General features: G+C 43.2%; 2 protein-coding genes across 4 annotated transcripts in view; both read right to left on the bottom strand.

Moving 5' to 3' along the window:
- The window catches only part of ccdc85cb (coiled-coil domain containing 85C, b), a 59,727-nt gene extending 44,676 nt beyond the window's left edge, over positions 1-15,051 (bottom strand). For all 3 annotated transcript variants that reach the window (XM_080453874.1, XM_080453875.1, XM_080453876.1), the window contains exons 1-2: positions 14,105-15,051; positions 13,002-13,557 (exon numbers count right to left, since the gene is read on the bottom strand). In XM_080453874.1, coding sequence (XP_080310000.1) covers positions 13,002-13,557; positions 14,105-14,290 — 742 coding nt within the window. In that variant the 5' untranslated portion in view covers positions 14,291-15,051. The remainder of the gene's footprint in view (positions 1-13,001; positions 13,558-14,104) is intronic.
- A 1,463-nt stretch (positions 15,052-16,514) lies between these two features.
- The window catches only part of LOC308102944 (cholesterol 24-hydroxylase-like), a 30,431-nt gene continuing 20,684 nt past the window's right edge, over positions 16,515-26,261 (bottom strand). The window contains exons 15-29 of the mRNA XM_080452796.1: positions 26,060-26,101; positions 25,650-25,727; positions 24,007-24,088; positions 23,710-23,783; positions 23,129-23,215; positions 21,682-21,820; positions 21,137-21,250; positions 20,872-21,034; positions 19,966-20,031; positions 19,513-19,585; positions 17,979-18,063; positions 17,711-17,821; positions 17,488-17,576; positions 17,143-17,209; positions 16,515-16,834 (exon numbers count right to left, since the gene is read on the bottom strand). Coding sequence (XP_080308922.1) covers positions 16,691-16,834; positions 17,143-17,209; positions 17,488-17,576; positions 17,711-17,821; positions 17,979-18,063; positions 19,513-19,585; positions 19,966-20,031; positions 20,872-21,034; positions 21,137-21,250; positions 21,682-21,820; positions 23,129-23,215; positions 23,710-23,783; positions 24,007-24,088; positions 25,650-25,727; positions 26,060-26,101 — 1,414 coding nt within the window. The 3' untranslated portion in view covers positions 16,515-16,690. The remainder of the gene's footprint in view (positions 16,835-17,142; positions 17,210-17,487; positions 17,577-17,710; positions 17,822-17,978; positions 18,064-19,512; positions 19,586-19,965; positions 20,032-20,871; positions 21,035-21,136; positions 21,251-21,681; positions 21,821-23,128; positions 23,216-23,709; positions 23,784-24,006; positions 24,089-25,649; positions 25,728-26,059; positions 26,102-26,261) is intronic.

Here is a 26,261-nt window from a genome sequence, read left to right as displayed (position 1 = left end):
AACATTTAAACCCAATATACTTAGTTGACTAGGGTCCCCCAGGGGCTCTATATACCTAATATCTTCAACGAAAACAGCATCTCTATAAGCTCACAACACATTGCGTTAACATTTTGTGAGCTTGTAGAGACGCTATTTTTGACGAACGTTCGCCGAACTTCGCCCCCAGAATAGGGACCCAAAATTCAACATCTTCCATACACGTACTGTTTACTCACTTTCCATTCTACTGAGAGCCCAGGAAAGCTCACCTCATTCCCAACAGCGATAGAGGAGGACATTTGTGGGCATGGCACGCAAACTGGCAGGCTGCATCAAGCGCAAACAAACATGCTCACAAGAACACACACACACACACACGCACACACACACACAGCTTTGCAAGTCTCCTGACACTACATGGATTACAGTGCCTTGATAAGACCTTTGAATGGCTGTAGTTTGTGTCTAATGGAGTCCCAGAGCAGCACCAGATCTAGAGCTGGGTGGAGAGCAGCAGTCTGAAAGACTTCTAATACTTCTCAGACAGATTACTGTAACGCTTACTTTATACTCTGTCATGCGAGGGTGTAGCTCGCTATGAGCGGCTGATCTTCAAGCTCACAAAACGTTGCATCGAGCCACGTTGTGAGCTTGTAGACCGGTTATTTTCGGCGAGCGACATCGCTGCCGAACGACCAAGTATAAAGCAAACCAGGCTTCGGACTGCCTAACTGATGATCATGCACTGGAGCAGACAAAGTCCTCTGTCCTCCAGGATTCCCCTGGCAAGCTCCACTGTTTACTTTACGGTCAATCTGCTAAAGTGGGCCCTAAATGTTGGAAATCTATCCCCAAACAGCTAAGGAAATAACTATGAAATTACCCAAATTAACTGAAATTAAAACAAAAATAACTCAAATAATAATTTGGTGAATAAAATGTTATTTTAATCAATCTGTACAGTAGAGTATGTCAATACAATATAACTAACACAACGGCTGCGGTTGGACCTGGTCTCCCTGCTCTTCTATCGAGTCATTTCGATCCTGTGGTCAGATACCCCCACTACTGGTTGAAAGAGGTCTTGCATGAAATTCAAAGTGAACTATCTCGCCTTCCCAAACAAGCTCTCCGCTATAGCTCAACAGTAGACATTTCAGCCCTTGTTTGAATCCCTGGTAGGAGATGAGTTAGTTTTAAAGACAACCACCCCGCCAGTGCAATGGAAGGGAACCAAACAACCTCTGCAAATGCTAATGTAGTGAAATGCTGAGGGGAGGTTTTTTCTACTTGTACTAATGAACAGTGTGAATAACCCCCCCCCCCCCCCCCCCCCACCTTTAATTTAGTTATTTGCTATGCAGTCAATACTAACGGCTTCCATTTTAAAGAAAGACCCCCAACAGATCCATTCAGTTCAGAGGGACTGAATGGGTATTTCTCTCTCTCTCACCCACACCCACACACACACAGTAGTCTCAGTAGACAGATGGCCACAGCATTCTTGATGCCAAGAGGGATGCGAGGGTTGGGGGGGGCTCCACAGCTTGACCCCCCAAACTCCTAACCTCCTTCACTGTAATGAAGAAGACCCTGACAGACCACTAATGATGTACCCCCCTCCCCCCCAACACTCCGCCAACCAAAGCAAGACTCCAGCACGCACGTCTCAACCTGGACCTGAAGGTTTTTCCCTTGATCACAATTTCTTTCTGACATTCACACACTCTGTCTGATATCACTCTCCCGCACACATGCACACACAACTGGCAATGTGCATGCAAAATGTACATGAACTACGCACAAGCACACAGAATCCCCCCTCTTCCCAGCTGAATCAGTGCACGGCTGGCTTTTTTCCCCAGGCTTTTCCAGTAACACAAAAACTTTTAGACGAGAAAAGGTCTGCATCGAAGCCCAGCCCGAGGCAAAACTGAAACATGTCCCCCCCTCCTCCCCAAAGTATCCCAGTCCAGACTTGGCAATGGGCAGACGGAGAGACGACTGCACTGGGCCTGGCCTGCAAAAGGAAATTAGTTGTCAGTGAAGCGGAGCGAGGTTACCTAAAACCGCTCCGAAAACACTTCCCAAAAGATGGAGCAACAGTGTTCAGGCTCGGACAACTCACTCCAGATGTTCCGATCGCTGCACAAACTCAAACATATTATCTCATCCATCTAACTGGGAGGGGCAGCCAGTCACATTCTTCTCTCCTGTGCCGGTTATGCTTAGTGGCCTGATGCGGCTGAGTGGTTACATTTGACCTCTGGTTTGGTTTGCGAACTTGTGACCGTCTATGGTGACCATCTGGGCTTGGCATCGAGCCTGATCCAAAATGATAGTCAACTAATCACACTATTTAACAAAGCTGTATGTGCCGCACGTCCTTTCTACAGACACATCGACTGTTCCAAGAAAATTAAACACCATTCACACAGTTTACACAAAATACATTTTGCCTTTCAAACAGAAAAGAAACTCCTGCTCTTTAACTCTGGCATCCCTATTTTCAAAACTTTTCAGCCATGCAAAGCATGAACTCAACTAGAAACATTTGGGCTCCCAACCCATATTTTAAAAGACTCCGAGTGTCAGAGAAAATAATAATCGATATCAGTTCAAGTCAAGGTCAGGGAGAGCTGACAGACTGTGCTGTCTAAAACGCAGCCAGGGTGAAGCCACATGCTGACTCCGGTCTCCGATGATAGTGATGACCAAAGTGAAACAGCTGACGGGCAGAAAGTCCAGATGAGCCCTCGCCCCATCTCGGCCTCCAGAGGAGCCGATAAAGAGGACGTCGGTCGAGGAGTTGCTGACTTCTGGCGACCCCTGGGACTGTGTCCACCTAGTGAAGGTTGTGTTGCGCAGACAGAATCAAATTGCTGATGCTGAAATTTACAGCGTGGGGACGAGGTTTTTTGTCATCGTGCCACAACTGCAATCCGTCAGTGCACACACACAGCCACACACCTATTTTTTGCCTCTTCATCAACTATTTGCATCTTATAAATGACATACTACAGTATATAGATCAATAAGGTTGCCAGGTTTGCTGTGCCACTCTTATCAAAATCTTGTATGGTCAGCAAAGTCCAGGTTCAGAACAGGACAGAGGACAACACGAGAGACACTCTGACTTCTCTCCGGTGTCTGGACTTTAGTTATTGAAAAACCTTCGGAGGCACGGTGCCGGGTTCCCTACGCCAATCGGGGCCAATCTATAGCCGATTCAGTTTAGATAAGACATTAGAGGCCAAATATTATTTGGGTCCGATGTTGTGATCTGTGATGTTATGTCAGTGGTTTTGACTTTGTGATCAAAGTGCTCTCTGATTATTTCGATTCTCAGTAGGGGAAGCATGTTTTTTAGTTACATTTAGGTTATTAACTAATGTTAGTTACAATATGTAGGGCACAGGGTTAGTACGGTTATGTTATGTTTAGGCATATAGTGTGATTAAAGTTATGGTAAAGACGGGGAGGGCATTCATACTGGAACTGGGTTGGAAATTGCACACAAGCAATCTAAGGCCACCTCAAACCTCTTTCAATAACGCCACAAGCTGTCTCTCCTGCAACCACATTTAATTAACTTCTTTATCTTTTATCTTGCGCTCACAAACTTAATTTGTACCCGTTTTCAATGTGAACCACACCGCTTTCATGGGAAGTATTCACAGAGCAGACAGAAGAGAAGGGAAGGTGCTCAATGACCTAATGCCTGAAACATTATTATATATATATATATTATATACACACACCACACCCTTCTTGTTAGTGTTATTTGGGGACAGCAAGCAGTACAACACATACACATACACATGTGTGTACGCACGCACACACACACTGACATGCAGTCACTCGCATGCACAGTTCTGACCTCACTGTGGCTGGCATCATTGTGCACGGGTCACCCGCCATGCAGGCCGACCATGCCCAAACCCAACCCTCCAGCCCCCCATCTATCCTCTACTTCCCTCCGCATCAGTGACTCTGAGGCCGGGCCTGGGTGCCGCGCCGTGCACTCGCCCGACTGACTGATCATTGTCGTTGTCTAGGCGACTGAGGGACCCAGCCCCTTTAGCAGCAGCCCACTGCCCAGTGATCAGGAAAGAATGGCACGCATTTAGAGAGGGGGGAGGGCAGAGAGAGCGACAGGCAGGCAGGCAGACAGACAGATAGATAGGCAAAGAGAAACACACCAGAGAGAGATAGAGAGGGGGAAAAAGGGACTCAAACTGCCAGAGTCCCTACATCCTTTGAATGACATGATAGACAACATTTCTATGCAGCCCATAGAACGATGTTGTGAAACAAAAGAGCTTATACAGAATTAGCTGCCAGCATACATACAGTACAGTATAGCTACGGATTACCACTGCACAATCTGTGTTCTATCCAACTCTCACCATGCGCAATGATCACCTACAGTAGTACATCGAGTTCATTATAACATCTAGGTCAACATAAACTCTGCACTGACTAAAGTGATGCAGGTAGAAATGCTTAGTTAACTAAACAAAACAAAACAAAAAGCAGTTTGGCATATAAAAAAAAAACATTTATGGATCAACTCATCAATTTGCATACCGATATAGCATCTGATAGAGCATGCAGGAATTCTAGAAAGACTGCAGGCCATCTGCAAATTATTGCTGTGACAATTTTTAAAGGAGCAAAGCGTTTATATTTTACAGTGTAGGATCAGGCCAGCATCTATATAACCTCATTCTGTCGGGACGAACAGTGCGCTGCCGGGAATGAACGCGAGTGGACAGCAGATCAGACAGCCGGTTCAGAGGGGATGGAGAGAGAGGGAACGATGGAGGGGATAATATATAGATAGACGAACACACACAGTGATAGGAGCAGACAGAGGATGAGATGGAGGGAGGTGGAGAAAAAGGGGAAGATAAGACTCCTCGTCTCCCGGAGAGTAAGGACGTAACGAAATACGAAAGAAAACTGTGAGGAAGGAAATGATAAACGGATAGAGAGAGAGAGGAGTCAGAGAGGGATGGGTATGGTGGGGGTAGTCCCCTTCACTTTGTTCCACTTCCTCTTTCCTCTTCCTCTCTCCATGCATTTGTTTTCCTGCGGCTGCACTAAACGAAGAGACCCATTTTCGCATTTGTTTTTTTTCCAGGAATGTGGGGCGTCCTGACAGGCTGGCTTTTCATTGACAATACACAGCTAAGAGTTACCCCTGTGGCTGTCTCTCTAAAGCAACCCTGTGTGTGTGTGTGTGTGTGTGTGTGTGTGTGTGTGTGTGTGTGTGTGTGTGTGTGTGTGTGTGTGTGTGTGTGTGTGTGTGTGTGTGTGTGTGTGTGTGTGTGTGTGTGTGTGTGTGTGTGTGTGTGTGTGTGTGTAACTTTCTGCTCCATTATCTGCATTATCAGGCGGCCAGGCCTGGCCTCACACTGGCAGGCAGACAGGGTGCTGGGAAACGCAACCCAGAAAGTGTTAAAGAGAAACACAAACAGAGGCAGGCCATCCCATCTCTGCCACACCCCTGGGGAAACTCTCAACACAATACCTGATACAGCTCAGTCGCTGTAGCCATTCAGCATGAACTGGATTTCCAGGGTTTCCTCCAAAGACGGAAGAAATTAGACGGGAGAATTATATCAGCAAAACCTTTTTTGCTGAGATAAGCCATTTAAAACGTCTGCCTTGTGTGACTTCGCACAAAGGAATCATAACGATATTTGAAAGAAAGTCTGCCTCATGTCAGAAGTTGGTGAAAGTTAACTTCAACAATCCCCATTGAAATTGTTTCATCCAGGTCTTTGTCAGAGGTTTTATGACTTCAAAACTAAATGAAGGACAAACTGTACCGTCTATGAAAACTAAGCCAACGAGCGCCTTAGGACGCAGACACGCAGACTGTTTCTATTGTGTCCACTAACAGGATATCAGCAAGAGAAACATCCTATTCCTGATAGACGCCCTTTTTTAGCCCCGCTGACACTGACTCCACCACAGCGGAGAGGAAAGCAGCATTGTGCTGTTGATCCGCTGGTTTCCTTTGAAATGTGAACACTGCCAACACAGAGTAACCCAAGGCTGACTTTTGCCTGCCTGGCTGTGTTTGATTAGTTGTTTGTTTTAGTGGGGCGTAAGCGATATTGAAAAATCACAGTCTTCGAAAGTTCCAAGAAAGAACAATTATAGAAGATTTTGCAGAGCTCCAAATTTTAACCCAGTAGATAACTAACGACTAAAACTAAGCTACTCAGCCATTGCTTCAACTTACAGAATAATGTTAGCAACACAACAAAACAAACGTTTCCATAGTTGCACTGCGAAAATGAAACTCTCCACCCCATATTGGGGTATAAAGGTCACTCACTGTGGCGCCTCATAGGCCTAACACACACACAGCCAATTAAACTGCTACTAAAGTGTAAAAGTCACAGCTTTAAAACAGACTCTAGTTTATGACTTCTCAGTGAGTCTAATTGGGACAAATTTGAGCCTAATTTGTGCCTACGTGGTTGGATTTATGGGCTGATTCAACAGAGTGACTAAATGTAGGAACACACTTCGGGACACAGCACAATTCCAGGAGGTCATTGTGAGGTCATTAGTGGCAGCGGTGGCCTAGTGGTTAGAGGCCTTGATACCGGAAGGTCCCTAGTTCGATTCCCCAATTCATCACATCAATCATGAATCACCGCTGAATAGCCCTTGAGCAAGGCTTCCATGCAGGGTCTGGCTGTAAATAAGTTTCGCACTTAGTCCAACACCCTGGGTAAACAACAAACTTTGCTTTGCTTTTTGCTTTGCTTTGCTTAGCCCTCTCCTTCGATGGTCAAAACTAAATACTGTATAGATCCAATTCATGTTGAACCTGCCCGTGTCACACTAAAGCCCTAAACGTCATTCCTCTGTTTCTTTCTGAGGGAGATTGCAGCGACTTGCATATCAACGACAGACTCCATGGTAACGCAGTTAGAAAAGTAATATGGGACAGAGGAGGGGGGGTGGGGTGGGAGGGTACTGTACGAGCTATCCATCAGTGTCACTTTAGCCCACGGTCTCCTGTGTTCAACAGAAGTCACTGTAGAACCGCATTGAACATCTCTCTGGCCTGTGGCATGCACGTGCATGTTTACACGCACAGACACATTAATGCTGGGCTTTTCATTGACTACTTTCGTTCCCTAAGCCTGACACAGCTCTCACCCACTAGCCTAACCCCATTTCTAACCTGAAACCTATAAACCCTAATCCTAAAATAGCCGTTTCGAAAAGAGAGTAGCTTCAAAATGCCAACAGCATTCTATCCCTGCGAGGACATTTGTGGGTTTCGGGAAGCTAGAACAAGAAGGGTTCCCAATTTGTTCAGGCTGCGACCCCGCTAAACAATCATATTTGAACTGGGGACCCCCCACCCTGACAAGCACTGACCAGGCTATTTTCACAATTGTAACTTTAGAAATGTGCAGATAGATACCCTTACACTTATACTGTATGTTGGTTTGTTATACTGTTGAGTGAGAAAACAATGTTGCACATTACGCTAATCATCTGGGGACCCTCCAAAATAATTTGGGGACCCCCCCGGGGGTCCCGACCCCCAGTTTGGGAACCACTGAGCTAGAAGACAAGTATAGATGAGTTAATTTAAGTTCAATTAACTTCAGACTTTTGCTGGTGCCTGGATTCTTAAACAAGTATGACAAATAACACAGTGTATTACCCTGCCAAAGTTGTTTATTGTCCACAACCAAACTAGAAAGCCTTGAATCTAAAGTTTAGAATCTCAACCCACAGCTTCAGAAAAATGACTTAGTAAACTATTGGTTTGAGAACAAATGGGTGCCAGGCCTGTTTCTTTTGGTTCCAAAGCAGTATGAGTGGTAATATGGTTATGGTTATTCCAGGTCAGCTTTTTTTCTGCTTATTTTGTTTGTTTCCCCCAAAAAGAATCTTTGCGGAACAGTCTGCATATTTCAAACACCTCAGTGCCAGAAACACTGTCCGTCCCTGAGTCCTCTGTGGCTTCTGGCAGTTGGAAGGCAGGGGAATGTGTGAGGTCTATTTAAGGTCAACAGGCGTTTTACAGAGAGTCTTTATCAGCTCATCTGTCTTACATTATGTCAAACCAGCACGTTCGCTTGGCTAGTTACCTGTCTGAAATGGTGCTGCTGAACTCGTATTCACAGTCGCTCATTCACAAATTGTACAGCGATGGTCGTGGGGAATTTCGTGTCACTCTCTTTATCTTAAATGTAGCTGCTAAAGTGTGTTAGACAGTGGGTAAAGTGCTCCTAAACTACAAGACATAATATCCATATTCTTCCCCTTCATGTGAAAAGTCAGTTGCAACTTAGTCTGATCATATATCTTCGCTACGCTCAGGCCAAGCCACACCAGATGTCAAGTTCTCTCTACAGGGCAAGTGAAGCCTCTGTGACAGCGTCGTATTTCAGTGGGTCTTTTGACTGGAATCGGGTTCCAGGACCACCGAAAGTGAATGCAGACATTGAGACATCTGGAAACAGAACAAGGAAGAAAAGCCCTAATGTAGCTTATTAAAAACAGCAGCGCTCGTGTGTATTATGTACTGTGTTGAGTCACTTGTTAAAAGTCACGCTGGGCAGATCGTACAATAGCATTACATACTGTATGAGCACAAGCACACATGCACACAGCCCAATGGATGGGAAATGCTGGGGTGGGGGCGAAGGCGGGGTCAACCGTGTCAACGCGCAACAAATTAAATTAAAGAGAGTGCAGCGGGATGTGTCCAAAAACCCAACCTCCTCTTAGCACAATATACGGCCCCCCAAACCTCCCAGCCAACCCCCTACCACCATTCAGTCACTCCCCCAACACTACCAAGCCACTTTGAGGGTCTTTTGTTAAGCTCAGTGTCACGTCCCTCTCCCTTTGTGAGTGTGCGTATGTGTGTGTGTGTGTGTGTGTTTTGGGCGGGGCTTGGACTTTTTTGGGAAGGAAAAAAAAAGTGGGGTGGGTTGTGTATCCATCTCAAAAGATGGTGGATAAAAATAAAGCACTGAATAAAAAGGTGTGAGGAAAATGTATACAGTAGAAATTAAAACCACAGCTCACAAACAGCCTGGTGCCTTTATTTTTAAGTGAGCACCCCCCCCCCCCCCCCTTTTCTCTAGCACCCACACAGATGCTGTTCATTTAGCACTCGAATGATGATTCTTCAGTTTGTCTGCTAAATACACAGGGGAATCACTGGCATTTGGGCCGCCGTGTAGCCCGTCTTCTCGACCCCACATCGGACAGCATCTGTATAAAACCTGAGCTCCAAACATATGTCACCCCAGCAGGAGGGGGGATTCAATGTTTAACAATGTTTGGTTAATGTTTTAATGGATAATTTTTTTTTGCCTAAAATGGAAACACAAAACAGGGTTAAAGTGGTTAAATGTACGGTTATTCATTTAAGTGACAGTCTTACCCAGAGAAAGTGAGCAGATGGTAAGAGTTGGGTGACTCGCTAACGGATACCTCGACAGGACAGGGATGCAGAAGTAGGGGCAGACCAATACATTGGTCGGGTTGACAGATACAGTAGGCCATTATTTTTATTTTTTTACATTGCTAATTATGCAGCCGATGTGCCCTGAGTTTTTTCCACTTTCAATACTTGGCATGTCATTATAGGCTTCTTTTTTTTTTAAGTTTTCAAAACATTTCAAGAACAGCAGATCTACAAGCTCACAAAGCGTCCCGGTGCAATGCATTGCGTGCTTTTTGAACATTTTGGAATAGGGCTTAAGTGGTTAATTTAAGTTAAGTTCTGCTTATGCGTTTATTTTTTATCAAAAAGTGTTGTTTGTATTTATTTATTACGTTAAATGTTCTCAAACAAGAAACTTGAATCAAATCAACATTTTTGCACTTTTTGACAAAATAAGGTCAGAACATCGTCAATCTGTGGTGCAGGAGTCTCGGAAATCACATCTTGCATCGGTCAGGCTCTATGCAGACGTGTTGTCTTTTGAACCAGAGATTTTACAGTTATGGGCCAGTATCTCTGGATACTAGACTACAGCCTCTGTTGCCCAATAATAGAGGGTTGGAATATTAGGTCCTGTAGGAACAATCCTGCAGGAGCCTGGCCTGCAGAGTTCCAGACACAGGCTGGCAGACAAATAAAAAGCTCATCAAGAACTCTGTTGATGATTCAACAAGAAGAATGAGGCAATGGTGGTTTGATTTGGAGCGTGTGGATGTCCTTACAGCGCTGTGGTAATAATTTATAGCTCGCCCACTAGCCTGTGCACTCACTTAAGTCTCTTTTTGTTGTGTTTTGTCCTTCAGTCGGTAGTTGCAGTTGCCAGCTAAGCTTATTCCCCCCGTAGAAATTGTTTGCTCATGCAAAAGCTTGTGTTTTGGGGGGCGGAATATAGATGGCATCAGTCTCAGTGTAGTTTGTCCTCAAAATGAACCCAATCTCAAGAGAATGGGGCTTTTCCATTGCCAGCTGAGTGTGTGCATGCATGCGTTCACCCTTCACAGCATCTATCTGAATGTTGACAATGATGAACACAGAGAGCTGGAGCTTCAGGGTCACACAATGTCACACGAATGACACCTCTAGAGAACTAGCTGATTAGAGATGTGATGGGCCTTACCCACATGATTTTGCTTATGTATGGATGCCCAAACACTGCCCAGAAATTGCCACAGATGCCCCAGAGCAGAGCAGCTCCAGGCACACAGACACACTCACACACAGTGAGTGACCCTCTCATAGATGGCCAACCTCTTGCAGAGCCACACCGTACAAATCTTCCACCTGGTGAGAGATTTTTGGTTTTGCTAGCATGATGAAATGGAATTTAACAGATATCAAACAGATCGTGGTGAGTTATTGGTCCATGTGCTGGCTAAACTGAGGCTTAGCGTGCTACATTCCTGTTCCGTTCATCTCTCTCTCTCTCTCTCTCTCCTGAAATGGGGACATTGATTTCTGGTCCCGTGCAGTGCATACATTTATTTTAAACGACACATGGCTCGCGTGGCCCTCGTGCTCCTCCACAGCTGAAGACAAAGACAATAATCAGTGGACAACTCCAAAAATCAATTTCCCTGAGCCCATCTAAAACCAATTAAGATAAGCCCTCTTCCTCAAGAACCGCAAGAGCAGTGACCTAAATCACAACAGATTCCTCTGATTGGCGAGTTAGGTATTGAAAAGGCCACTTAAGGATGCTTTTGTATGTGTGTGTGAGTGTGTGTGTCATAAGCACCCCAATCAAGACTTAGTGGTGACTGAGGATAAGCTGAGACCTCGCTCTAATCCGTAGCATTTATTTTCATCAGCATATGGTGTTTGTTGTCATCACGGGCCAGCCTACTGTACGATCTTCAGCCATGACCATCCATGCGGCAGGATATTAGGCCTCTAGCCTGTTTGTGTATCTGTGTGTGTCTACTGCAGACAGAGCCAGAACGATATAATGGGTTTGGCCGACATATCAGCAATTATTAGACTTCGTTATTGGCAATTATAATACGCATCGTTATTGGCAATTATATAATATGCAGCCAATGTGAGCTTTAAACACTTTCAAAGTGTCATCCCTATTGTGGGCATGTCATTATAGTAGAAGGTTTTCAAAAGTTTTCAAAAAATTGCAAAATAGCTGATCTACAAGCTCAAAACACTGCTACACATGCGGTTACATATGCTGTATCCACAAATAGTCATTTATTCGTGTGGGTTTATAGAATTGTCAGCTTGACAAAACAATAACAACAATGCAGTCTGTCATGACTCATGTATCACTTCATACAAGCGCTCCAAAGTGCAGGACACATGGGCACCTTGATGGGTCAAATGTTAAGCAATGCGCCAGTGCTGAATTCCAAAGAATGGAAAAGATTTTAGAGCAGTGTATAACCACAAAACAAAAGGCCAACCTCACTGCATCTCTCACAGGGGACAGGGGGGCAGCAACTACACTGAAAACTCATTTGTAAATGAGATTTATAGATGTTGCAGTGCAACACTGAGGATTTCACTGTGTAAGCATTCGTGCCAGACAACATTCATTCCAGTGTGCCAAATCTCTCCTGCCAATCATCTTCGACTGACATTATGAACTCAACATGTTGATTTCAAGGTCTCCAGACTAACTTTTTTCACCACTGTCCAAGAACCGCCCCAAAATACAAATTCAACCGTCCCAAAATGAATGTAATCAGTCACCCCCAAAAACGCAAAATTTATAAATATATCATTATTTTCAGCCAAGAAAAAAAGGCTAAACACATATTTTTATGTCCCCGGGTCAGGGTGGCCTTTAGTCTCGAGCCCTGGATTTCAAATGTCCCACCAGGTGACACTGGGCATGTGTGCATGGATGAGAGTATATAGGACCTACAGTATGTCTATTGAGTACCATACCATAGTGGACCCCCAGGTGTCCTTGAGCTAGAAGACGTACAGTTCTGTAACTTGGAGTGTACTAATGGAACCAAATGGACCTGGTAAAACGACCAATTCAAGTTAAATTAACACAGTGTACATTGGGGTATGGGGGGGGGTCGTATCTAATGGGAGTCAGCGTGGCCTAATGCATACCAGAGTGGGCCTTGACTTTAAAAAGGTTTGATCCGGTCCGGGGACCCCCAGGGGTCCTTGAGGGAGTTCCAGGGGGTCCCCAGCTAAATGATGGATAGTGGCCAAATGACCCTGACGGGTCCATTTGGTTCCATTTGTACACTCTCAGAGTTAAATTAACATTGATTTTACAATCTAAATTGGGGTTCCAGAGATGGAAATGCCATTAAATGGGGGTCCGTAGCCTAATGAATGTCAAACTGGGGGTCCTTCAAATTAAAACGGTTGAGAATCAATGCTAGAGCCGAAAAAATCTTCTCTTATGGGGGTCCCTGGCATATCTTGTCAAATGGGGGACTGTGGTGTCAAGTGTCAATTTGGGGGTCCTTGACATGAATAGGTTTGAGAACCACTTGTGCCTACAGGTGCTCGGCTATGTCAACGAGCAAGCATGTGAACTTACCATTGAGTCCATTAGGGATGCTCCTGTGGTGGTGGGGCGCCGACAGGTCATCCATGGACCTCCTCGTCATGGTGCCCAGCTTACTACCGCTCTCCGTGCCGGGCTTGCTGTGTATGTGGCCGTGGTGGCTGTGATTGTGGTGGTCAGGGCTCCCGCCGCTGCCGGTGCTCGACGTGCTACTCCCGTCCCCGACGTCCCTGACGGTGCCGGTGCCGCCGTTCAGGTTGCTCAGGCTGGACTGACTGTCTATGGAGCTGCGCGACCCGGCGCCGCTCCGCTCCTCGTCCAGCATCAGGACGATCTCCTTCAGCTCAGAGTTCTCCCGCACCATGACCTCCTGGTTGGCCTCCAGCTCCTTGAGCTTCAGCATGTAGGTGCCCACCTCCTTCCACATGGCGCTGGCCGTGAAGCGGCCGAACCGCTGCCACTCCCGCGACAGCTTCTTGCCCTTCTGCCGGTCGTCGTCCAGGAAGCAGCAGAGCTCGCGGAGCTCGTGGTTGTCGTCCTGGAGCTTCTGGTTGATCTCCTTCAGGCTCCGGATCTCGTGCAGGTGCACCTGCAGCAGTGGTGGAAAGTAACTAAGTACATGTACTCAAGTAGTGTACTTAAGTACAATTGAGGTATTTGTACTTTACTTGAGTATTTCCCATTTCCAATACTTTTACCTCTACTCCACTACAACACAGAGGCAAATATTGTACTTTTACTACACAACAATTATTTGAAAACTTTAGTTACTAGTTACTTTGTAGATTTTGATTATTATTACAAAAACATACATTAACAACTTCAGCCCCCGATCTACAAGCTCACAATGTGTCGCAAAGCGACACATTGTGAGCTTGTAGATCTGCTATTTTCAAAAGATTTGTATACATTTGAAAACTTGAAACGGGACAGTCTCTGCATAACGAGTACTTTTACTTTTGGTTCTTCAAGAACATTTCGATGCCAATGCTTTATTTGGACTTTGTCCTCAAGTACATTTTGAATTCCGTACTTTTACACTTGTAACAGAGTATTTCTTACATTGCAGTATTGTATTGACACTTTTACTTAAAGTAAAACAAAAAGTTAGTACTTCTCCCACCACCACCACTGACCTGCAGTCGCCGGTTGACGTCCTTCATCATGTTGCCGTGCTCCATCATCAGGGTCATCTTCTCGCCGTCGACCCTCCGTATCGTCCTGATCAGGTCCTCCTTGCTGCACCGCAGGAGGTCCTCGGGGTCCGCCAGCTTCATCACGCCCTGGTCATCCATGGGTCCCTCGGACGGGCTTTTAGCCATGATGACTGACTCCCCCTGATCTGATCTGATCAGTTCGTCAAAGTCGTCCAGCAATGAACTATTAGAGCCTCGTTTTAACCAAGCCTCAGTTGTGGAATTGTATTACAATATGAATACATTGTCCAGGGATTTAAATAAATAAGTCTATTTATGTTAAAAGAATCAATACAAAAATATATGTGAAAAAAAAGGTTATTTGTTAGAAAAATCAATACAAAAATATTTTTAAAAATTTTAATAAAATGAATAGGCTATTTACTAATGGGCCTTTAATTAAAACCCAAAATATTAATGTGGTGTTATGGCAACCCCGTGCATGGGCTAGCGGAGCGCACACCCAAAATGCATACACTCACTGATATTTCAAAAAAGCTAAATTCCTCTTCAAAAGATGTGTTCAGAAAAAGAGTTAGTATTTACATCCCGACAGTTCAAAGAAAATGCGAATGGTATTTTTTTATACCGATAATAAATCAGAAAGTGTTTTCCCCATCAGCTCATGGTTGCTCCTCCTCGCCCAGAGACCTGTCAACACCAGTGTTCAGATCAGCGCTCCGTGCATGTCTTCGCTTGGCATTCCTCCATTCAAATGACGAGAAAACAGATCACAGCAACCTGTAGGCCTATGATGTGTAAAAATTATAATAATCAGATTCTACATTAAAAAATTGTTCGTTTAAATACTATAAAAAATAACACTCCTCTACCAGCTTTGCTCTCTCATAACACCAGAACGCCTATACGATCGACCATGCTGGATAAGCCTCTTTAACCGTCTGGTGGTGGACTGAGGATTCAGTACTTCAACCCAGAAAGCTCCCTCCTCCTCCTCCTCCTTCACTGTGGTTTGAAATCATTCAAGAGGATTCCAGCCCAGACGTCCAATCAAGACGTAGAGAGGAGGTGCTCAGCAGGTACACTTAAAGAAACAGTGGACTGGCTACAAATAATAATAATAATATTAAATAGAATAATATTAATTAATTAATGTTAATAATAGCTCAGTAGCCTATTTAATTATAGGCGATAATACACTTACGGGTAAGTATGTGATACACTTAGTGTATCCATGTAGGTCCAATGTAGGCCATATGCACTACATGCAAAATCCAATTCCAACCCTGGATAGATACCAGATAGGCTATATGTTCATATTTAAAATACTATAATATTAAAAAACTAAAACGCACAGCAAAACCTGAGACAGCTAGAGAACGAGATTATCATTTTTTTGATATCATACAGATATTTCTCCCCCCCCCCACACACACACACAAATGGCAGTACACATATTTTAAATAAAATCTTTAGAGAAATAACAATTCTCTCTCTCTCTCTCTATATATATATATATATATACATATATTAACTTTTTGAGTGTTTCCATAGCTTGCCATTAGGCCTGCTGTACCAACAATACAACAATGATTTCAACAAAATGTCAAGTTATCAAATGGATGGCAAAGGTGAAGAAGTAAAGCTGTAGTTTCAGATTCCTCTGCAAACTGCAAGCGCCATCTTGTGGTGTAACTTCGGAAACTCACCCAAAAAAGGATTTTACCATAGGGTTTTACACACTTGTCATCCAGTTGTGTGCATTCTGTGCAAGCTGTATTGGTATCATTATTAGTAAAACTGCAACAACAACAAAAAACTCTTTAAATATTGGTGTTCAAATTAGCAGTAACCAAATGTACTAATTGAAAACACAGAGGGGATACATATTTAATATTTACATTATTTTTACATTTATGTAAATTAAAACTTGTATAAATGAGGCTTCATGGTATGACTTTAATTTATTCCAGTGATTCTCAGCCTTGTTAAATCAGCCTTATTGAGCAGTGTGCAAATAGCAAAACATTCTTCTCAGGAAAACAACGAATACAAAGCGTGCCAGTTTATTATCTGTTGCAGAACTGTATGTGTGTTTTAGGTCCAAGGTCCCTTCACAGCCTCACCCCACTACAGAGACAACACCTGAATTTACACTACAGCAGTTAATCTCAAGTAAGTCACTAACAATGAAAATGTGTCCATGATAATAAATGTAAGCTACCACTTAAGCCTTATTGTATACTTTGTATTACAATAGTGTTGTGCGGCAAAAATAGCCAATCTATAAACACATCGCGATGCAACACATTGTGAGCTTCTATACTCTAGACTGTCTATTTAATTTCTAGGACCCCCCGTTTGATAAGCATTAGGCCACAAACCCCATTATCTCCGGGACAATACACACTGTAAAATCCTAAGTGTCCATGTATCTCATTCTCTGAGTTACAGACCCATAAGTGTCCATTTGCTTACTAACTGTAAATCATTTAAATGGGGACCCCCTGAAACCCCCTTAAGGATTGCTGGGGGTCCCCAGACCCCATGGTGAGAACCAGCGATCTAGTCCTTTCTGTGACTGATGGTGCACAGTACTCCACTCTTAGGCCTCAGAGTGCCGGTGTCCTGGATGTCAAAGGTTTGTCCAGGAACCGGGGTGAAGTCAAACCTCTGCAGCAGTTTTGCCATCACCAGCTTAGCCTCCATCTGAAAGCACACACCAACAACAAAATGAAACTGTTTAAAAGCTTTCGCACACTAGACAACCAAACTTTTAACATCCTCACTAGTAGAGTAATAGCTGTGTGTGTGTGTGTGTGTGTGTGTGTGTGTGTGTGTGTGTGTGTGTGTAGGTGTGTGTAGGTGTGTGTAGGTGTGTGTAGGTGTGTGTGTGTGTGTGTGTGTGTGTGTGTGTGTGTGTGTGTGTGTGTGTGTGTGTGTGTGTGTGTGTGTGTGTGTGTGTGTGTGTGTGTGTGTGTGTGTGTGTGTGTGTGTGTGTGTGTGTGTGTCCACACCTGTGCAAAATTCTGTCCCAGACATGATCGTGGCCCCAGAGCAAAGGGATAGTAGCAGTAGTAAGGCCTTATGAAACAGATGACACACTCATTATTTACAGTGCATTTTTTACCTAAAGTGACAGATAGTGATATGGGGGTGTATAGAAGGATACACAGAAACAAGAAAAAATATCGAAAATAGACAGTCTAGAGTATAGAAGCTCACAATGTGTTGCATAGCAATGTGTTTATAGATTGGCTATTTTTGCCGCACAACACTATTGTAATACAAAGTATACAATAAGGCTTAAGTGGTAGCTTACATTTATTATCATGGACAAATTTTCATTGTATGTGGCTTACTTGGGAGCATCTGGGTGGAATCTGTCCGGATCAAACGTCAGTGAATCCTTGAAAAAAAATTCCATTCTCCCGGCCACATAGGAACTGAACTGTGAATGGCAGGGATATCCAGTTGACACCTTTCTATATACTTTAAATATACATGTACATTTTAGCTTCCTTAAACCTTCAGTTGAATGCATATTGCTTTACAGGCACAAGCATTCATAGATAAGAGACTCACAAAGTAGGTGACGCCTCCAGGAATGGGTATTCCATTGATGACAAAGTCGTCCGTTACGTCACGAGATGTCCCTGGAGCTGTGGGATATAGTCTGAGAGTTTCTTTTAGTACCTGGGCAGTTGTAAGGAACAGACGTGAGTCAATTATTGCTTCAAATCCTAAGAGCAAGCCATGCTCTTCATTGCTTATAGATAGAACAGGCAATGAACTGGTGCTATTATTAGAGGAACGATTTGGAGAGTATTGGTGGTACATTTGTGGTATGTACCTGTGAGAGGTAGGTCAGTTTTCCCAGGTCATCGTAGGTAATCTCCCGCTTCATTCCGATAACGTCATCCACCTCTTTCTTTAATCTGAGAAATTACAAAATGTAACCACATCCTGGTGTCTGTAATTTGGGCAAACTTTTAAAAAGGTTCCAAAGTAGTAAAAAGTTTGGAAACTGGTGCCGCTAGTAGCAGCACAAGTTTTTACATTTCAGGTGGGCATGCAAAAGTGATGGCCAAGACTCCAAACGTTTCACGTGACGGGGTCCACCTTCACCTCATTTGACACTGTCCCGGTGCCGTTCTCAAACCCAAGACGTAAAAGGATGACGACTCAGAAAACAGTTAAAGCGACGGAGGCTGACAGAGGCGCGCCGTCTGACTTGAGCCACGAGAGGCACCACCGAGCAAGACGGCAGGTGAGTCGCCATGCCGAACGTTGCGAAGTCCGCTTCAGCCGACTCTGTGCCGTTTGAGTTACTTCCCGATAGGCAATTATCCCGGAACTTTTTGAATGAGCGATGAGGATGAGCGATGCTCATCTGTACCAAGACATCACCCGTTTTCCGCCTAGGGACTAGGGAGTGAGAATTTTTTCGCCACTCAGGGACCACACAAGTCAGGAACAAGGCAAGTCGGGAACAAGGCAAGTTGGGAATACATGCCCCACCTACCCAGTTACAGTATGCAATACGCTGTACCTGTTGTCAGAGTACTCACTGAACCCGTTGTTAGAGTACCCAGTCCGGTACCCGTTACCACAGTTATAAATGGGTACCGACCTACTCAGGAAGGATGCAAGTCGGGGTTGGGAATGCACGGCCCAAAACTGTCTGTCTGCGTCCCTTTATGGAGATCTCTATCTGTCTGTCTGTCTGCCCTGTGTCCCTCTATGCCCATATATGTATATCTCTATAACTGTCTGTCTGTGTCGCTTTTATGCTGCCCATACAGTATGGTGTACTGTGTACAGTAAGCCATGCCCAAATATGGAGTCCAGGCCAGGCCAGGGTACTCCACGTATGGGGATTTGCGGATTCATCAAGATTTATTTTTTAAATTCTGAGAAACGCCAATCTGACAAACGTCCCACTCGGTATATCAATACTCTCTTGGGTCCATGGCGATAGGGGGCATAATTCGGCAATACAGATTCCCCCCCCCCCCCCAGATCACAGGATGTGCTTTTAAAAGATGGAGAGGACTTTTGTCAGCGAGGGGAAGAATCTGGATGCAGACGTGCATGATGAGAGATGATGAGATATACTTTATTGTCCCACAAGGGGAAATTTGTCTTGGGCAAATGTAAACACGTTCAAGGAGCCTCTAACAGACGATCCTTGGACCGACTTTTTCAAAACAGACTATGATATACTTGTGTTGAGGGAGTTATTTCAATCATTATTTTCAACATTATCTGCGAATATTTCCAGGTTATTTTTTGCTAGTAGAAATGTTATAATAGTGTCACAATTGAGTAAGTGAACACAAGCACCCTTATTGCCCCTATGAATTTAGCTTCTTATTATTTCTTACTTGTCTAGTATGTCAGGATGTCTTCCTAGCTCCATGACGCAAAAGCCAAGTTGATTAGCAGTTGTTTCTTGTCCTGAAAAAGATGAAATCGTAATACTTCAACCAATAATTTTAGACAAACACTGCTCACCTTGTGTCCCTATTTTGGAGATGTTATTATACTGTAAGTGAAAATTGTCAAAAGATTTCATATTGTAAACACATTTATATAGTGCATTTGAAGTCAACTATTATAGAACCCAAAGCACTTTACAATGTACTACACATTCACACACTAACGATGGAGTCGCCCACGAACTGCACCTGCCTGCTCATGGGGATTCAGTGTCTTGCTTGCTTAAGGATAAAATTGAAAAACAAAAAATGTTCAAATATAAATAAATAAAAGTTAAAACAGCGCCTACAGCTCACAGCATCGCAATGCAATAATACAATATTATGGTAGAGACTCACCTGCAATGAAGAATGTCACAAAGTTGTCCAACATCAGTTCTTCATCCTCTTTATCCATGCTTTCCTCTGTAATGAAAAACTAAGTGAGTCAAAGCTGCAATCCATAACGTTTTTAGTGAATACAATGTTATTTTGACCAATCTGTGTGGTAAAGTATGTTAATACCAACTCCAAGTACAGAGGTTGGAGGTGGTCTCCCTGCTCTTCTATTGAGAAATGTAGATCCTGTGGTCAGGTAGGACCACTACTGTAGAAATTTCAGCACTAGGACATAACTATGCCGTAACAATCCAATGAAGACTTATCACTAGGCTCCTGGGTTCTGGTTGTAAAATGATGCTAAGCTCCTGTAGAAGCGACACGTATGCATGCAACCAATCTAGTTTTAAGAAAAACATGTTTAATCGCGATGTCATGGAGAAGTATTGGACTACCCAATGCTGTAACATACTGTCATCTAGTGACATCGAGGTCTCCGATAGGTGGAATATGTTACTATGGAAATGTTACTGCTATGCCCCGCAAATGTCATGTGCGTTACTACTTCCTTGATCCCATAGCCCGGAGACACAAATTTAATTCATTGGCAAAAATCCCTCAACTACAATATGTTACAACACTTAATTTAAATGTATATGATACCTCGATGTAGATATTGTGATGATAATGATACCATATTGTGGCAATAATATCAATTTGTTTTTACATTTTTGAAAACGTTTTCAAAAATGTTGCAACTAGCAAAAATATCTGATGTCTCACTATTTTTGAACATTTTTAAGAGAAGGAAATATGATTTGCTTTAGTGATTGCCATATAAATAATCACACATAATCACAACATTGATATTATATCGATATATTTCCTAGCCTTAATGTTTATTGTAAATTATTAAAGAAGTGCAACCTTTGCCAGCAGTTTTAATGATCTGTGTGAGGATGTCCTTGGGCACATCTTCACCACTGTTTATGGCGACCTTTCTGTCGTTAATCCACTTTGCTCCTGTGGTCCGCAGTAACTGGCATGCCTGCTTCACCTCATCGACAAATGCCCAGTTCTTCGGGTTGTACTGGAAAGGCCATAGTTTTAGGGTTCAAACTCATGAATATGGTACACTGATTAATGATTATCTTTGCCATTAACCTCAGGTAAATGTGCCGTGAATGCATACCTGAAAAAAGATGTCTCGGACATAGTAAATCATCCCGGTGAGGCACATCTCGATAGCTTTGGGGAATGGTGACTCAGCTTTCTTCAGCAGGTCTAAATCCACCCCAAATGCAACCTTCATTTTCTCATGCAAACAATGGAGAGCACACATACGTTATATAAAGGAAGGTATTATTCATTGTGCCACGCCAAAATTACATATTTTCCAAATTTCTTTAAATAACTGTCTGTCAAGTGACGCTTGTTGAAAGGATCATAGGATGAAGTATAATTTGGCGTTGTGGCAATATAATAGCAATTCTTTTTTTATTTCATTGATGGAATGATTGCAAATTATAAGCCACTAGTAAAACAACCCATTGCTGTGATATTTTCTGATACTGAAAATGACAATATCGCAGATGAGTGCTGTAGTGATGAAGGAGGTTTGCTAGATTCCCTGTCAGTCACAAGGCCAGAAAATAACGTGGTTGTTTGATACCGTGGTATACCTGGTATATGGTTTAATCTCTATTATGTGCCGATTATATACATGGGGCACCTTACCTTAGTAATAACATCAAGGGTAACACCGTTGATCAGGTCGAGCATTTTGACTTCTGTTTTGCTATCTGCAACTTCCTCAAGTTTATCCATGAACCTCTCTGCCGTGTCATTGAAGGTGCCTGTCAAACCTCTAAGGTATCTAGGAAAAAAAGCAGCAATAGCTCAGCACCATGCTTATGGGTTTGATGTTTTTTTTCCGGTTCATGAATTGGCAATAAACTATTGTGTAATGTAAATTACAGAGGGTACATTCTGTTGGAATTCTGGTAAATGAGGAATGCTATAATCTATGTATTGTATTTTGTACATCGCTGTCACACTTAATTTTTTGGTATTATCTAGTTTATTTCTCTTTTATTGTCTCCGCCAGGCCGAAGGCTGGCCGAGACTATGTATTTGCCCCAGTCCGTCCGTGTGTCCGTGTGTGTGTGTGTGTGTGTGCGTGTGTTCGTCCGTCCGTCTGTGGACAGCTAATCTCCGGCACCGTTGGACCGATCGCCGAGAAACTGTGCACGCACACTCCCTGGAGGCCAGAGCAGAATCCAGTTGCCCAAATCTTTCACATTGGTGTGTTATAGCGCCACCAGCAGGCCGATCTTTGTAAAACAATCTTTTTGATATTACTCCTACAGATTTTGTCCAAACATCACGCAAATCGGTACACATTATCTCTACAGTCATGTGATCAAGACGGTTTGTCCAATCTTTCATATTCCATCCTGATTGGCTAAGATTGGCTTCTAAAGTTTGCAGGAGGGGCCCGTTTTGAACAAAATGCCTCAAATCATGAAAGCGTCTGATTGCCATGAAACTTTGCTCGCACATTCCCACTAGGCCAAGGATGAAATGCTACCCCACATTTCTTTCAAATCGGCCTCATGGTGGTGCTATAACAGGCAGATTAGTGTTTTTCTTACCTTTAAACTTTGCATGCATATTCCCTAGAGGCCAAGGAAAAACCACTGCCGTGCATTTTTCCCATCGGCCTGTTATAGCACCACCACGATTTTTTCAAAATACATATTTAGCTATTAGGCCGACTCCTACAGTTGTTGTCCAAACATCACACAAATCTGTACACATCTTTATTGTCATGCCACCAAGACGGACCTGATTTTTCATATTTCATCCTGATTGGAGACCTGTGCTCCGAGGAGCACTTTGTTACAGCTGAACACTGTATATCATAATAACATCTCACATTTATATAGCGCTTTTCTAAGTACCCAAAGACGCTAAATGTTAATGTTAAACACTGCAACAGGCAATGTTACTGTAATGAACTGGTTACCCACACAAGTCTTAATAAATTGTAGCTTCTAGACAGAGTGTAGTACCTCATTGTAAAGTGGAAGACAAGCAAAAAAAATCCATTACGTTCCTTTACAAAAGTTACATGTAATGACTAATGAGTGATGATGTGAAGTGAATTGCAGAGATGTCTTACAGGCTGCTGAAGGCAGGGTCCATCATGCGTCGCTGTTTGTACCATTGGTCATGGTTCTGTGATGTGATCAGGCCACTGCCAAGGAACCTTGTGGAGAGATATACAGTAATAGTCAGGCTCTGAGGCAGGGAAATTACTCTTCGCCCACGCCATTTAGCCTCATAGCAAGGTGACTACAAACCTGCCTGACACTAAGTAACATAAGTGATGTAACAATATTTATGACATTGTCTAAACCTCCTCTATTACACAATCAAAACAATGTTGACCTCCCCGCCCACAGCCAGGGCATAGTGAATGAGATTACATAAGAGTGGACCTCACCCAGGAATCACTCTACAGTATGTAGGCCTAGTGACCGGGGTCAAGGTTAAAGCCCGATTTATACTGCGTCGTGTGACAGAACATACATTTGGATTCAAGGAGAAGCGCTGGAAACTGAGATAAATGAGAAGATTCGGCCATCTATTTTCCTTACATGGTTTAAAGACAAACTAAGAAAATTATTAATATTTGATAGTTCCAGCACTGCTCTTCATATTGTGAACACATGGTATTTGTAATACTTTACTTTACTGTACCTCTGCCCAAACAGACTGAACAGCCGCTCGTAGACCATCTTATCTTTGGGGTGCTTTGGGGACATGAGGATTTCCTGCAATCCAATAAAATAAAAGAGGGACAATCAAAAAAATATATCTGTTTTTGACTTTTGAAAAATTGTTATGATGAATGTTAACCCTGTTGTATGTGTTTAGTTAACTGTAGTAAAGTGAACACTAACTAAAACATCAGTGTTTGCTTTTCATGTGTTAGCAGCAGGTCACTCATTCATAATTCAATGGTCAAGTGCAAACCAAGCCCAGTGTGTTATTTACCTTGGTAGCCTCTGGACAGCTCACACCCAGCATAACATTATTAAAACCATTGATCCTGTACACTGGTCCATAGATCTGAGACCTGGAGAGAGCAGCATGTGATCAAAGTTTTTGACTTTCCACCAGAATTGGTGCTCTAGTGAAATTCTGCGATTAAAGGTCCCCGTTTTGCAATTTCTGCAAATCCTTGCCAGGGGATGGCATTGGCAGTTCCTCACCACAAACATGGTTGTTTGATGTTTGATGTTGTTTATTTTATTGTCAGGTCACAGTAGCTACAATTCATTTTTCCCATTTCCGAAAATATATTTTAATTATTTTAAACCTGGAACCAAGCCACCCAGGCTCCTGGTGAATCATGACCATAAAACATTTGATTCAGTGAAAAAATAATATTTGAAAACCGCAAAACAAAGGGTATTTATTAAATATATTATCATATAATTAAATATTCCAATTTTTTTGTAACACTTTTTTCACCCGCTGTCAATTTTCTAGGTGATCCTGGGCGCTACACTCCCCCACCAGCCTAGGGAGCCCAGGGCGGAGCTCATGCCTCCTTGATATGCATGAGAGCCAGCTGACCTTCTTGTCACCTGACAGGGGGGAGTTTCCCCGGTAGGACGTAGCGTGTGGAAGGAACACATTATTCCCACCAGTTCCTTTCCCCTCCATCAGGCGCCCCGGCTGTCATGGGGGAGGCGGTATAGCGACCAGGATTACTACATGTTTTTGTGAAGGTATTAACTACCCTAGGAGACATGCTGAGAACATGCAAACTCCACACCGAGTAGGCCCTTTCGCCAACCCCACCTAGGGTATGGGCACTGATGACGCGGAGGAGAAGACACGCCATCAGCGCCCACAGCGGGAATCGAACCCAGGACCTTCTAGCTGTGAGGCGACAGCGCTACCGACTGCAGGCGCCACCCCCTGTGGTTATGATTAACCAGGAGCCTGGATTGTTTCCAGGCTTAAAATAATCAATAAAAATATTTTTCGGAAATCTCTACGGGAAAAATTAGTGGGTTTTCAAATTATGGCACCATAAAAAAAAAGTGGCGGCCACTGCTATGCCCTATACCAGTAGTTCTCAACCTTTCAGGCCGTGACCCTCCAAAATCATATTTGAACTGGGGACCCCCCACCCCAATAAGCATTACATTTAATTTTACTCGGTTCCATAGATAAATATTGTGAAAATAGCAGATCTACAAGCTCTTCTAAGACAATTTCTTTTTTTAAATGCTTTTTTATAGTATAGTTTGTAGATTACTTTTGATGCAGTAATGATTTATTTTCTTTCTTTCTAATATTTTTTTTGTAGGCATTAAAAAGGTCTTAAGACTAAGAGTCCTTAAATGTACATTTCACTGTCATCTGGGGACCCCCCAAAATCATGTGGGGAGCCCCCTGGGGGTCCTGACCCACAAGTTGAGAACCACTGCCTCTGGACTCGATTTGATGGGGTTTTTGGGCTACCAATCTCGGTGTAGTAGTAGGCTACATCAGAAAACGCTTGGCAGGTTAGGTTTATGATAACCATTTTGAGCAGAGAGAATCAAAAGTATGCCTATTAATAACAATGCAACCGAAAACGTGACAATTTCAGTGACATATTGGTATTTAAATGTTGTTCTCACCATTCCAAGAATTTGTCTTGTACTATTCTGCCGCTTTTCGTTTCCCTCAATATTGTTGGCATATGTCCGAGGAAAAAACTGTTGAGGGAGAAATGTAAAAGGGCTGAAGTGGTTATGTATGTTTTGTAATAATAATCCAAATCTACAAAGTAACTAGTAACTAAAGTTTTTTTTAAATAATTGTAGTGGAGTAAAAGTATAATATTTGCGTCTGAGATGTAGTGGAGTGGAAGTAAAAGTACAGAAAACTGGAAATACTCCTGTATTTCAAAAGTGTACTTAAGTACAGTACTTGAGTACACTTCTTGCTACATAACTGGTGTAAAGTAACGTAGCCTACGTTACTTTACACCAGTTATGTAGCAAGAAGGCGAGAACAAACAAGAGAAAATGTTCCTACTTAACATTACCTGTCTCTTGGTGGTCCTGGAATGTGATCATACTTCCAATGACTGAACTTGATAAGAACACAAAGCCGGATAAATGCCACTAAAATAAAAACTGACAGAAACAAAAGTGCATATCCGCAAAAGCACGGAATTAGATGAAAAAGCCCCATGTCTGTCAACCTACTCTGAAATCACCACAAAACAATTGTCGAGCTCCTGACAC

The sequence above is a fragment of the Gymnoscopelus braueri genome (genome assembly GCF_963280865.1).
Source record: "Gymnoscopelus braueri genome assembly, chromosome: 16".
Taxonomy (NCBI): Eukaryota; Metazoa; Chordata; class Actinopteri; order Myctophiformes; family Myctophidae; genus Gymnoscopelus; species Gymnoscopelus braueri.
This window is presented reverse-complemented; position numbering and strand designations above follow the sequence as displayed.